At 24.4% G+C, this 14,947-nt stretch overlaps 1 protein-coding gene across 2 annotated transcripts; it reads left to right on the top strand.

Annotated features, from left to right (window-relative positions):
* The first annotated feature begins 895 nt into the window (after positions 1-895).
* On the top strand, positions 896-13,627 carry LOC145843732 (switch-associated protein 70-like). 2 transcript variants are annotated; one of them, XM_082950963.1, is made up of 13 exons: positions 896-1,187; positions 1,448-1,572; positions 1,974-2,078; positions 2,452-2,562; positions 2,832-3,041; positions 3,999-4,121; positions 5,937-6,062; positions 8,457-8,606; positions 9,887-10,046; positions 11,528-11,661; positions 12,010-12,170; positions 12,686-12,803; positions 13,303-13,627. In XM_082950963.1, the coding sequence occupies exons 1-13, from the start codon at positions 950-952 to the stop codon at positions 13,432-13,434; spliced, it is 1,893 nt and encodes a 630-aa protein (XP_082807089.1). In that variant the 5' UTR covers positions 896-949; the 3' UTR covers positions 13,435-13,627. The 2 variants fall into 2 exon arrangements, with proteins under 2 accessions (XP_082807089.1, XP_082807091.1); XM_082950965.1 differs by lacking the exon at positions 896-1,187 and having other exon boundaries at positions 1,545-1,643.
* Positions 13,628-14,947: the final 1,320 nt, after the last annotated feature.

The following is a 14,947-nucleotide window of genomic DNA, read 5'->3' as shown; positions in this document are numbered from 1 at the left end:
AAGCTGTTCATTGTTTTGTTTTAAGCTTTATTAGGTATGAATTTCTGATCAATATAAGTAAGAACTTTAGCTATATTTTGTTGAGTTTCAATTAAAATGTCTTTTGTTGAATTTTTTTTTTTATATTTCCAAAATAAACTGAAAATATTTGTAAAATGCGTAAAAATATAATTTTTGTTAGAAGTCTTATATTAAGTATTTATCATTATTAATTCTATGTTTATGATTGTTTAACTTAAATTATAGTTTAAATTCAAAAACATATTTATTAGATCTGTTAAGTTTATAAACAAAGTTTGCAAGTTTGTATTTAAATTTCAATCTTTAAATATGTTATAGTTTTATATTAACTTTATATATGAGGTTTAACTGTTTAAAATATAGGTTAAATCGTTTGCTAACAAAAGATCCTAGTGAAGTAACTTCACTGGAATATGAATTTATGAGGTTTATAAATTTAGTTAAGTTTCTTTTAGGTTGAGATAGCAGAGTTTTAGTAAATACATTTTCCCTTATACTATTCTATAATTGGATAATAACTTTTAAATATTTTTATGGTATCCATTTGTAAATATGTTTAAATAAAGTTATTGATTTTATAACTATTTAATTAAATGGAAATTGTAGCAAAACATAAAGACTCTAGTTTTTTCTAGTGGTTTTGATGCTTTATTTTACTAAAATATACTTTTTGTTTAGTCTTTGTCAATTGTTTGATAATATCTTGTGAAAAGTTGTACTATAGTTTTTATTTTCAAAATAGTTTATCATTAAAATGCTATGAATATAAAACTGTTGAACTATGTTGTACAAAAAATATTTAACTAAAAGTTTCTAGTTATTGATCTTTTTAATAAGTGAAAAAAAATTAGTATTTTATCATTACAGTAAATAAACTATTATTAGAAGGTTTGAAAAAAAAAATTGGAAACTGTAAACAAATAAAAAGATGAGCTTAGATTCACCTATTACTATACACAAATCAATGACCTTAAGAGCAGAAAAAACGGCAAAACATTCTCAAAATGAACCAGCATATTCAACATTGAAGCACCCTAAAAAACTAAGCACCCCAACATCAACTCTAAAAAAGTCAACATTAAAGTCTCCTGGAAGCCACAGTAAAAACATATTCAATTCCACTTGCAGACTTCCAAGATCAAACATTGCTTTGGAAGATATTCTTGGTAAGATTTCACGTTAAGTTTTGTATTTGTATACATAAAAATGCATTTAGAAAAACTCTAGGGTTATTTATTTAGTTTTCTTTCCTTAACATTGTAAAATAGTTATTTTTTCTGTTAAGTAAGTAAAATTAACTTTTGGTTAATTAACTTTATATAGCCATTAAAAAATATATTTTTTAAACTATAACTTTCTGTTTGTCATATTTATTTTTTTTGTAATAAAATTAAAGTATTCTTGAACTTAAACAATTCATTAACAGTGAGTCAGCTGTCAGTTAATGATATCATAAACAACTGCGTAGTAACTAACGGGGGAGTTTTGAATTTAAATGGAAGCAATGGAAGTGTTAACAAGTTGAATCCTAATAAACCTGTCCTTAATCAAGTACTATGAAGCTTTAAACTTGCTGAGAAAAATATTTTTTATTTCAATAAAATATTTGTTAATGTTTGGCAGTGCGTTTATAAAATGTTATGACTTTTTTATTTTGTTATACTGATAAATTAATTTAATTTAATTTAAATATTTATGATATTAACCAGCACTTAGCTTGACTGACAAAATAAATTTCTTTTACTAACTTAGTTTAAATTTTTTATGTCAGTCTTTTTATATTGGATAGTGTTAATTTTTCTTATGTTGTCTAATTGAATGTAATTGTATTTGCTAAATTGTGTTTAAAAAATTTAAGTAATCTTTTGTAATTGCTTTAAAATTATTTGAAATTAGTTTCCTAGTTTATAGTTTGTTTTAAACTACTTATTGAGACAATTTATTATTTTAAGGTTTACCACCGTTGTTACAGTAATTCAGCACTCAATCCTATTTGGTTAGCTTTTAATAGTATAGACACAAAATACAATGGAAAAGTTAGCTGGTCATCCTTGCAAGTTTGTTAACAAAACTAAAAAGTTTTATAAATGAAAAACAAAAGTTATTGCAAGCATTTGTTGTACAAAAATCTTTTTAACTATTTAGAAATCTGTAACAACCTTGATAAAATAGATAAAAATACTATGGGAGTTTAAAGTAAAGAAAAATATAGATAATTACAATGTGTTTAGGTTTGTTATAAGGATAAGTATCAACCAAGCTGTTTTAATAGACTTATAAACTTTTTTAAAACTCATCTACTTCAAGACTTGTTTCCTAAAAATATTTATTGACTTAACTCAAAATTTGTTATAGGAAGTAAACTCATTTAGTAATGTTTTGATTCTAATGATAATTTTTTTTTTAATCAAAATGTTTCATTCTTTACAGCCTCTTATTCTACAACTTTCTCCATTATCACTTCCAGACAGAAATTTTCTTATGAAGTTTAACAACAGAAGTGAAAAAATTAGTTTTAACGTTTTTCGATCGTTTGTCACCGTTAGTAAATTTTTGCTCTTATAATATAAAGTGTATATATTTTGGTCTAAAATAACCTATATCTAATTAATTTGTTGTTAAATGATTGGGATTAATAAAAGAATATGTTATGTATCTTTTTCATTGAAGTACTTGTTGTTTGGATTTGATTATTTTATTAGTTTAAATAGCTTTTTAATACATTTTTAACTTTTTTATTCTTGTTATCATTGTTTATATAAATATATTTATAGTTTACCGTAAACCTCTGTACTTTATACTGTATGCAGGACAATATAGATAAACAGCGTATAGATGAACGAACCATAGCAAAGGCCTGCTGGAGTTTTTGCAAGCAAAAGTACCTGCAACCACCGTACGTTGATGCGAACCAGCCTGTTGTTCCTGACAGGAAGAACTGCTCATTATTTTGGGTGTTCTGTGTGTTTTGCAGGCTTTGTGAACCAGGGATATACCCACCTGTCATCGATTACGAAGAGGTTAGTTTTATAAAAAGTTTTATAACTTATTTAAGGTTAACTTTAAGATGTTGCAGTTTTTTAGTGTCTATTAGTCTGTATTATAAAGTTGTTTGGTGAGTATTTTTATTTCGTTATGTTCTAAATATATAACCTTTCTTTAAACTGTACTTTTTTAAACAAAAACGAATGCTACAGTAAGTTTTTAGTCATTGACTAATATTTAGTTTGAGCTTAAATATTTTTAATTGTTTTTTAAGATATACTTAAATCATTGTAGTTTGTTTGGATTTTATTGTTTCTTAACGTTATTTAATTTTATCCAATATGAGTATTTATTTATGTTGTTTACTGAAAAACTTTATTTATATTTTTCACTTTTTTATTTTATGCATTTGTAAAGACAAAATTTATTAATTTGGTTGTACTAACTTTGTAACAATGAAGAAACACCTTTAATTTTTACACAATGTCGTAAACGCGGAAACACTCGTATAATGCTGTTTTTTTTTTCCTGATTTTTTTTCTCGTAAGTAGATATCGATTTTCAAAATTATTTTTTTTAAGTTTATATTATATACTTAATGAATGTTGTTTTTCGCATAACCGTTTTTGTTTATTTTAACTTAAAAAAATTTAATCAAGATTGTTTAAAAATTTAAACAAAAAATTGTAAAATGTTAGTGTTAGGTTTCATAATAATTACAATTAATTTTTGAAGTAGATTATTGTATATACATCTAAAAAAGATCAGAACGTTATTTATTATCAAGTTTAGTCTTGTGATATTTAACAATTTGAGAAATGTAATAGAATTAAACAGTATAAAATGATAGAGTCTCATAAAGTTGTTAAATCACTAAAATGTTTAAGTTTAAATTGTACCGAAATGCTTTCACTATGATGATAGTATAACTTTATTAACAATAAAGATTAGCTAAAACATTAATGTATCATTACGAGCACTATAAACTACAGGCTGAATTATTAATGAGAAAAATGATGTGTTGCTTAGGAGTTGCCTGGTGTAACACAGATCATACCAATGATGATACACAATCTGCACTCACTGATGACTACGAATCAACTAAACTGCTGCTTGTTAGTTTGTTTTTGATTAAAGTTTATAAAAACTACCAAAAAATTTTTGGTTTTTGTACTGTGAGATCTTACCAACTTGAATATATTTATTGTAATAGCTAAACAGTTGTATGTAAGTATATCTGGTTGACAAAAGTAACGAAAAATATTTGTTTTCTTGTAATATATGTGTTTCATAATATCTTAGTAGAGGTTTTAAATGAAACCCTAATTTTACTAGAATTATGAAAGTTTTATAGAGTTTCAAAAGTTGAAAACAAATAAATGAATAAATTTAAAGCAAAAATCGAAAACACACAGGTTAATAGTAAAAACTAATACTAAAAGCTAAACGTTTACCTTAGTATAAATATTTAAAGTAATAAAAAAAACATTATTTTATATATAGTCGTTGTTTAATTTAAGGTATTTTGACCTAGTTTTGTGGTAAGTTCTGCATCAGTAGTTTTTAGTGCTGGTATACAGACATATGTGTAAAAATTTTTTTGCTTAAAGGCGGTAATTACTTTGTTTTATAAAAATGTAACTTAAATCGATGACAGTTGAAGTTTATCGTAAAATATAACCGGAAGTTCAAATTACTTATGGTTCAACTAAAGTTTACGTAACTAATTTTTTTGTTGTTTACTAAGTGTCACTTGCTTAAGTTATCAAAATAAATGAGCCTTAATAAAACTGTTTTGATCTTAATAAATGTATTGTTAAACGCGTAATTCAAAAAGTTACATCATTATACCGTGCAGTTTTTTACCACTACACGCAATATATGCATTCGCAATAGTATAAAAAGTTTTTAAAAATAAATTAACCTGCACCATATCTAAAACTAAAAAAGAATTTTACAATAATTATTTTCTTGCCAATATTTGTATTCTATGTTGAAACGTATGTTACATTTATAATAAAATATTAAAAATAAACTGTTTTTGATAAAATTTAACTAAATTGTAAAAATTTTATTTGTTATCTGAGTTTACGCATAAACAGAGAAAAGAAGGCTATTTTCTATCGAATAATAGTAGTTGGTAAAACTTTTGTTTTTATAGCTAATAAGTCGGGTGGAAGACTGAAGTATTCATTCAAAAACTGCCATTGTTTTTGCAATGAACCGGTAAAATAAATATTTTATAAAATTTCCCTATAACAAAAAATAAGTTGAAAATTATTAATTTATGTGTTTAATTACACATTAATCATTTTTTCAGCATAGCGTTAGCTGGTGTATATTCACTTAATTAAGTTTCGTTTCTTTATATAATTGATTCAATATTTTATGCATATAAAAAAATATGTTAATGCACTTTTAAATTAGAACAGACAAATATTTTAAAACTTAATATCATGCGTAGTGTAGCGTTCTAAAAATAACAAAGAGTCTTAAGATAAAAAACACGCGTTAAACTTTTACTACTTGTTTTTTTATCACGGTACAGAATTGTCTGTTTTTGTAATTTACCAAACCACTTAGTTTAGTCAAGTACTTATAAAGTTTTAACTTAACAAGTTTAGATAATAAAAAATTAAGAGACTTACTTGAACTCAGCGTTAACTTTGTTTCGCAACATTATTGATCAGTGAATCCTTAAGTATTACGTAACTAACAAATATGGTGTTTTATTGTTTATATTGTTTATGTTAGTAATTAAAACAACTTGTTTTTATGGTTCTTTCTAACAGAAAATGATTTTAGATTTGATAAAATGTCAGACCAAAAAATAAATAAAACATAAGGTATTCTAAACCTTTTACTTCAACTTTATAACCTTGATTTAAATTTAACTATAACTAATTAATAAAACTTTTAATTAATAACAGGTAACATTTCAACAACTGTTGTCTATTATACCTGAAATGGCGGGAAATGATATTATCCAATCAGATAGCTTCTACTTGGCAACCAAACGGATATGCTTGACTGAGTTCTGCGATGTCCTTAAATCTGTTAGATGTTTTTTTTTGCCACGACTGTTTATATTAAAATCTTTAAAATTAATTTTTGTAAAACCTTGCTGACTGAAATAGTTCATTAGTAAATTATTTTTACGACTATATAGATTCTCCAAATAGAGAAAAAATACCACAAAATGATTAGTTTAATTTAGTAATAAAGAAGATAATAACCGACAGAAATTTTAAAATATAAAATATTTCAGCTTTTATACAATAAGCCTTGATAATAGTTTTAGCTTATACCATCTAAAACGTTAAAACTACATTAGTTTAGTTGCTACACTTATATTTTAAAAATAAATGAAAAATAACGGTTATTATATTAAAACCAAAAAAGTATGTATAACAAAATATAATTTCGTTCAGTCATAAAATTTTTTTTTTTCAAAACTAAGCTTTAACATCAAACTTTATAGCATTAGATATTAAATAGTTACACGTGACCAACTATTCCCATATGGAAGTAACACGTTTCAAATTTGGCGCCAACAAAACAAAATCAGGGTTGCCACTCGGTCAGGAAAAGTCAGGAACTCAGGAAAAGTCAGGAAAAATTTGAAAAAATTATAAAAGTCAGGAAAAGTCAGGAAAAAATGGGGGTTTTGAAAAAAAGTCAGGAAAAGTCAGGAAATTTGATAAAATTAAAAACAAAAGTCATATTTTGTCAGTTTAAATTTACAAAATTCCTTGTTTTCCAAAGCCTTCAAGTAGTAAAAATTAATTAAAAGTCTTTTAAAGTCAGAAAAAAATTCTAAAGTTTTCCTAGAAATTTACAAAAATATTTAATTTTATTTCCAATGCCTTCAAGCTGGTATAAATTAGTAAAATATCCTTTATTAAACTGCAAAAATTTTCTATTAACATATTGAACAAGTACCCTACTTGAACAAGCAGATTTTGTAAGCTTTTTAGTTTTGATGATCTGTAGCAAGGACACTTCCATAGTGAAACTGTGATATATACACAAAAGTTTATCTAGCATAATTTTAGAATCAAAGAGTTTTTTGATTAAGTAAACAATTGAGTTCTTTATAACTAAGCAGTTAGTTTAGTATTTTATGTAACAAGTTAGTGTGTATACTTTACCTCTTTATAATTTTTCCAAATTTGTTTAAATTTATAAAATAAGTTATAAGAGAGGTATATGCGAAGATTAAGATTACTTATTATTTGTATTTTTTGTAGAGTAACTCAAGTTTTTAAAGTAAATAAGAGTATATCTATTTGTTACAAATTTTATACTAATTTAGTATTAGATGAAGAGGTTGAAGTGCTGATAAAAAAACTAAGAAAATAAATTTTAGTACATACATTAAAAAAAAAAACAGTATTTGATTAAGTTCTTTATTGTTTTAATGTTTTAACTGTAAATGTTCGTTATTGTTTAAAGGTTTGAGTTGTGAAAGTTCCTTATTGATTTAAGGTTTTAATTGTAAAAGTTCCTTATATGTCGTTTCGTTTATTTAGATACATTTATACTAGGAAATTGTAAAAAATTGTGTTCTTTATTGTTTTAAGGTTTCAACTGTAAAAATTTGTTATTGTTTTAAGATTTTAATTGTGAAAGTTTGTTATTAATTCAAGGTTTTAATTGTAAAAGTTCCTTATATGTCGTTTGTTTATCTAGATACATTTATGCTAGGGTTTGCTAAAAAATTGTTTCTTTTTTCAGACAAGCTGTCTTTATAAGGTAATAATACAAGTATTTTGCTGATAGAGCTGTTTATTACAAACATCAATCATACACAGATGGTTTAAGTGATGTACTGGAAGTTTGATGATAGAATTCAGCAAAAAAACTGTTGTTTTTAACATGTATAAAAATTAGATTGGAAGCTTTTTATAGTTTAAAGTGTTAGATTATGTATTTTAGAATAAGTTTAATTTAAGAGTTTGATTTAGAAAAGTCAGGAAAATTTTGGTAAAAAGTCAGGAAAAAGTCAGGAAAAGTCAGGAAATTTTTCTCAGCTTGATGAGTGGCAACCATGCAAAATGCATTTAATAAATTAAGTGTTTGGTTTGAGTACATTTGAGTGACTACTCTAATAATACACTAAACAGCTGTTTATGAACTGGAATTTATGCAATTGAATTTAACTTATTCTAAAGTTTAGTTTTGCATATTGAACTGGATAAGGAGTATATTTTTTAGTTTTATTTTTATTCACTTTTATACTTATATTTAATACTTAAAGCTAAAGATTAGGAATTTTAAATTTATTCTTTTTTTAAGACAAAACATAAAGGAAAATATTTATTTTTTCGCTTTTTCTTAGATTTTTACCACTCCTAATCGAATATCTAATATTAGCGGATTTATATAGTAGAGTACATTATTAGTTGTGTGTTAAAAACTAAATTAAATAGCAATATGTATAATATTAGGATTGGATGCAAGTGAGGAAAGTTTCTTCAATCGACCACTTCAAAAAACGATGGTGTGTATTGGAGGGAAGTTCCCTAATATGCTACTCATCCAGGCAAGACTTATGTCTCAAAAAAGAAATTTCGTTCAATAGCAACATGAACATTGAGGTATGTAAAAGTTTGTTATGATGAGTTATACAATTACAAAAATTTAAAACTTTACTATAAAGTTTCATAACATACCTTTTTTGTTTTAAACTGTGCTATAGTAATTTTATTTTATTAAATTAAGAAACAAAATCATTTCATATTCATTTATAATTCATATTCATATAGAATTCATTCATTTCTATTAGTTTTATTGTTATAATTATAAAAAGAGCATTTAGACAATGATGATAAAAAAAACTTTAAATAACTATTTTCTTTTAAAGTATAAATACTAAAGCTTATTGAAAAAGCGTATAAGAAAATTACAAGCTTTTTCTAAAAGTAAGTATTAAATAGATCAAATTACACATGTTCAATGTGTTAAAATAAAATTTAAATCATCAGCATTCTTATGAACATAGGAGGTATTATTTGGTTAGAAAAGTAATTACATTCTCCTTACTTTAATGCGTAGCAGAACTTAATAAATGGAAATCGTTGTACTTAAATCATTTTTGATGCCAAGTTTTACTAAAAAAACCAATTATTTTGGTTTTTTGAATAAAGTGTCTAGTGAACAGTAGAAAATTTAGTGGTTTTGAATCTTGAAATATTTTTATAGGCACAATTTATTACTTCTTTTAAACATGTTTATTTAAAAACGTGTCAATAGTTTTTCACCATTTTAATACAAACATATTTAGAATTTTTTCTGTTAAAAATGATCTAACTTTTCAGTTTTGATGTTTATCAAACTAAACAGCAAATACAAAATAATATTTTTTTCAAATTCAGACAAACTTCTTTGAACAGTTGTGGTTTATACTTTGGTGTCAGCAAAATATCTCAAACGCATAGCTCAGCACTATATAGCATAGATAGTTTGTATAATAACGTTGTGTTATTATATTTATTTACCTACTGTTTAAAATTTACATGTTTTTTTAATAGTAGTACTTTAAAGAGTATGTTGAATATACTTAAAATTAAAAAAAAAAGTCTTGTAAAATTTTAAACTTAGATTATTTAAAACTACTCACAAAGTTTTAACAAATCTTAAAAAAATATTTTGTCTTCTTTACAAAAAGTCATAAAAATAATCCTACATTTTTTTTTCAAATAACTAAAACTCCAACGATTTAAACAATCATTATAGAAAAGTCTGCATTAAAACATTGTGCTTGTTAAATGATAGTTTTCTTATTATAATTTAGAATTTCTATCTTTTTAGTCACTAATAAAAATATAAAATTATATTTTGAAAACCAATCCCAAATATTAAGATTCTTTTATTACAGTCATTACCGCCGACCCACGACAAGAAGCATCAGTTCCGGATAGTTGAGAGGGAGGGAGATCTGAGCATAAAGAGAGAGGAGCAGTTCGTAGTTAACAGTGAGAGGGAGGTGAAGGAATGGGTCTATCTCATCAACATGTCTATCAAACTCTTCAGCACCGGTTTGTTTTTATTTACTACTAGCACCGGTACTATTTATTATGTATAATTAAGTTATTGATATTTTCAGTGTTAGTGTGTAGTAAATCATAAATTGTTACTTTATCTTTGAATATAAAAACCTTTTCTGTTTGATGTAGTTGATAGATTATTTTTTGATTTAAAGGACTTTTCTTTTTAAACTATAATTGAAAATTATAAAAAGGAAATTACAAGAAAATTAATATAAAATTTTTTATACTTAAACTGCAACTTAATTAAATAAACTTGTATTTTTGTAAGAATTTTCATTGTTTAGGATAACTTTTAGTTTATTTTTTTAGAAATAACACATTGAACAAATACAATATATACTTTAAACTCGTAAATATATAGTAACTTTCTAAATAGTATAATAGTTTTACATAAAGGTAACTTACTGGCTATTTTAATACTAAACTCTGTTAAAGTCAAGTTAAAACTCTGTTGTTGAAGTCGTTAAATATTAAAGCAAACAAAAATAGCTTTTCATAAATATTCATAACACTCCTTTTGTTTTGTTATGATATACTTACTATTTATAAGTTTTTCTAAGAAGTATGCTTAGTTTTGTTTTTAATTCGTACCATAAAAACGTTAGCAACAATTTCACTACTTAAAAGTTTTTTTTATAAAACTTATTAATTAAACGCAAATAATGTTGCTTTTTAAAAAAATTACACTTTTAAAAATTTGTATAATAAGATTTTTTTAGTTTGTAAAAACTTAAGCATAATGTTATAATTAACTAACGCTAAAGTGTAAACACAATTCTATTTAATTGAAATTACCATTTATTGAAGTACAAGTAAAAATTTATAAATAACTTTGAAAACGTTAAACTAATATACTTAAATAAATTTATTGCGAAAACAAATTGTAACTATTTTAGCTTAAAGATAACAATTTTATACTAAAATACAGTTAAACAAAACCTATTTTGAAGTATGTGCATTACTAATTATTATAAAAAATAACCAGTTTTATTTCCAAGACTTAAAATCAACCGGAAGTTCATTTGAAATACTTTTATAAAATGATTAAAACTTTTTTTTACAGTTTATTCAAATCTAAATTCATTATTTACATCTAATTGATTAAAATAACTTTGATATTACTAGTTTAATTGTTAAGTTCAGTAATTAAGTGAGTAAATCTGTTTTGTTAAAATATCTTAAAGTATACCAAGCAACCAGTTATTTTTAAGCAAATCAATTAATTTTTTTCAAGAACTGATATTCCGTTACTTCTTCTTAAAATTAAATGAGTTTTTTTAATTTTCAATAGTTTTATAAATCTTTCTAAAACAACTAAATGCCTTATATATATACCTTAGATTTTTAGCCAAAAAATCAAGTTAGAATGTTTGTTTTTTTTTTTTGGTGACTAGTGTTTGTAGTTTTAAAATAATTTATATTAAATTATAAAAAAAAAAAAAAAACTTGATTCAAATTATACATGGCAGGGATGACAGCAAAATACGCTGAGATAGCCGAAAGAAGATACGAAAGACACAGAAGAAGGCAAAGTTTGAGGAGCGTCAGCGAAAAAAGAAAAGACGTAAGAAGCGTCAAAGACAGACTGGAAAAAATAAGACAAGTTTGTTTAATGTTTTAAAGAATTTAATTTAAAATAATTTTTACTTGTATCAACTTATTAAACTATGGTAAATTAGTATTGTGTAATTTTTTTGTTGTTGTTTATAATCAAATCTTCGTTCACTACTATTTTTTTCCTAACAAACTTTTACACAAACACCATACTTAAATTTTCCAGGAACTACTAAACGAAAAGACATAATTTAGCTTGAACTAAATTTTAATATTTCAATTTGAAAAACTTTAAAAAAAATACACAACAAATAAAACTTTGTGTTTGGAAAAATAAACTACATTAATAGCTTAAGAGTCTTTAAATCGTACATGTTTAAAAACTTGTAAATTAAAGGAGCGAATAGAGTTACAAGCAACTGTGGATGAAAATAAAAGAAAAAATCAAAAGCAGTTAGAAATTCTTGATGAAATGAATGACGTGTACGAAAAATTGCAACAAGTTCATAATACCAATTTCGCTCAACAAAATACAAAAATTGAAGTTCTCAACAAAAAGTAACTTTAATTATTTAAAAGTATTATCTAAATTTGATATATTTCATAATTTTTTTTAACTTGATCCAACTGTTTAATTAGAACTAATAGTCTAATAGTTTTTTAATTATAAAGAAATATTTTAAATTATTAATTCAAAATTTGTCATATAATTAACTTTATATTGAATAGACCTTTATGTAGCAGCTTTTTATCAGTTTTTTAGTTATTTAATTATAATATGACGACAATTTTTAAAAAAATACTTCCTTGTTTTTCCTCAAAACTTTAGTGCTAAAATGTTTTTACGAGTCATATAATAAGTAAAATATAAATTATATGAATATGAAAAAAATAGTTTTAAAAAATAGAATTAATTTATTCTTACATTACTAATTTTAATATAACATGCTTTTACTTTAGCTTACATTTTTTTTAGTAATCATTAAAACTAGTTGTAGAATGTAGAAGTATTTTGTTTCTCATACTTAAGTGATACATTTGAATAAAAGCAAATAAATTTTCTGTAAAAACAGATTCGAAGAAACGCCATCAGACGAGGTCACGACAATTTGCCAATTAATAAATGATTATGACGTCAGATTGAATGATGCAGTCACAAATAAAAGAGCCGCTCTTGAGCAACAACTTGAAGTTTGTTTTCCTTTTATAGTAATTTGTTCTTATGCAGTATAAAAAAGCTTTCTCAGCCTATAAGTTACTAAATAAAATATATACTTATGTGATTTAAATATACTGAAAGACTAGCTAGTTAAAAAAAATTTCATAGTATATACTTAATTATATTTTTGTATGTACTATTATGGTTTAGTTTTATAAAATAAAGTCTAAAAACTAAGTTGCTTTAAACAAAAACTAGAAGTTACTAAAGCCTGTTAGTAACTTAATATATGTCTATGGTACAAAAATTACTAATGGATTTTTGAAATTATTTTAGTAATTTTTTTAGTTTCACTGAAAAAATTATATTAAAAACTTTCACAAATTTTTAGTGATAATGCTTAAGAGTTTATATACTTTATTAACTAAGAAACAGAAATTTATCCTAAAATGCATAACTAGTAAAAAACCAATGCTGTAATTAAATAAGTTAAGGTTTTATTATACTTTAAACAAAAAAATTACAAAACAGAAGATTAAAACGTCTCAATGTTCGGTTCCGGAACCTGAGTCGTACAATTTCAACGACTTAAATCACACGATGGAAGTATCGAAAAGCGATAGTTGCTACGACACATTACCGTCTTCAGAAAGTTCAAATTGAATTATGAACTTAGTATGACAAAATATATACAAACTAACGCTGCTTTTTGAACTTGTCAAAATATAGTCTTAAGATTTTTTATAGATTTCTAAACTATTTTCTATTTATTTACCATGATTAAGCATATGGTACATAATGTTTTATTTTCGTTCTAATCATACATAACTGTAGGCTCATAGGAATTTTTAAATTATCATGAACAAATATGAATTATTTATTTTTAGAGCCTTGACTTGCTTTTATGCCTTTTTTATACATTTTTGCCTATTGTTTTTTTCATACTTGCTGCAATAAAATCATTTCTTTTTTTTTTTTTTTTCAAAAAACCAAATTTTAATGCCATAAGTCTCTAGCGAATTCATACTTATCAACTTAGATTTGGATTAAATAGAATAAAGCTATTTTAAGTTATAAGTGTTAAAATAATGTTTTAAGATTTAATTAGCATTTATAAATTATCTTATTATTTATAACAAAACAGTACATAGATTTAAAATAAACTAAAGCTTAACTAAAAAGTGTAATTTTTGTTGGTATAGTTTAGCTATTTTTGGCAAGGAGCTTGTGATAGAATTGTAGCTTAAGATAACACAAACAGAGTAAAGTAAGTTTTGGATGTACCAAATATTAGTCAAATTAGTTGTATAAAACAGGTTTTTTTTTTCATAAAATAGATCTAATGTTATACTTTTCTATATCAGGGTTTCCCAAACTTTTTTGCAAATGGCCCCTTTAAAGAAATTAAAAAAAGCCATGACCCCCTTCAATTATATTCTTCAAAAACTGCCATAAATAACACCCAAGAACTTTTTTTTTGCTCTTTATCTGCAACTCAAGAATATCTAGTTTAAGTTTCAAATAATGACCTTATGGCCCCCTGTGGCTCCTTTACTCCTCATGGCCCAAAAGGGGGCCACACTTGGCCCCCTTTTGGAAACCCTGTTCTATATGCTTCAAAAAAACAAAACGGCGATGAAAAACTTAGACCTACTTTTTTGGCATTTACTTTAAAAATAAAATAGTTTTTGGATATATAAAGACAATAATTAGTTTATAATAGTTTTTAAGTGTCTAGTTTAAGTTAAAGTATGCTATATTATTGAGTCAGAAGTATTAAAAAAAAACTACTAGTTAGTACTTTATTAAAATCCGCTATGAAAGTTTATCAGTTTCAATCAGGATTTCCCAAAGTAAGCAATGTCGGCCCTTTAGCGTCGGTTATCGCTACTAAAGCACCTTAATCAGTAAGGTGGCGAAAAGCTAAATTGGTAATTGACTAGTTAAGGAGCGATATCTTGACTTGTCTACTGTATAATAAAATTAATATTGCTTGCAATATAATTTTTTTTACAAGAATTTAAATCAATATAATTTTAGTACACTAAGTTCACACTAAAAAGAAAAAAACAATGCACTACTATTATTTTTTTATAATTTAAAGATGTCTTCAATACATACTTTTTGGAAGGTTTGTTTACATTAAGGTACTAATACATTCTTTACTTGTGTAACA

The sequence above is a fragment of the Thalia democratica genome, chromosome 1 (genome assembly GCF_965202585.1).
Source record: "Thalia democratica chromosome 1, ktThaDemo2.hap1.1, whole genome shotgun sequence".
Classification (NCBI taxonomy): domain Eukaryota; kingdom Metazoa; phylum Chordata; class Thaliacea; order Salpida; family Salpidae; genus Thalia; species Thalia democratica.
This window is presented reverse-complemented; position numbering and strand designations above follow the sequence as displayed.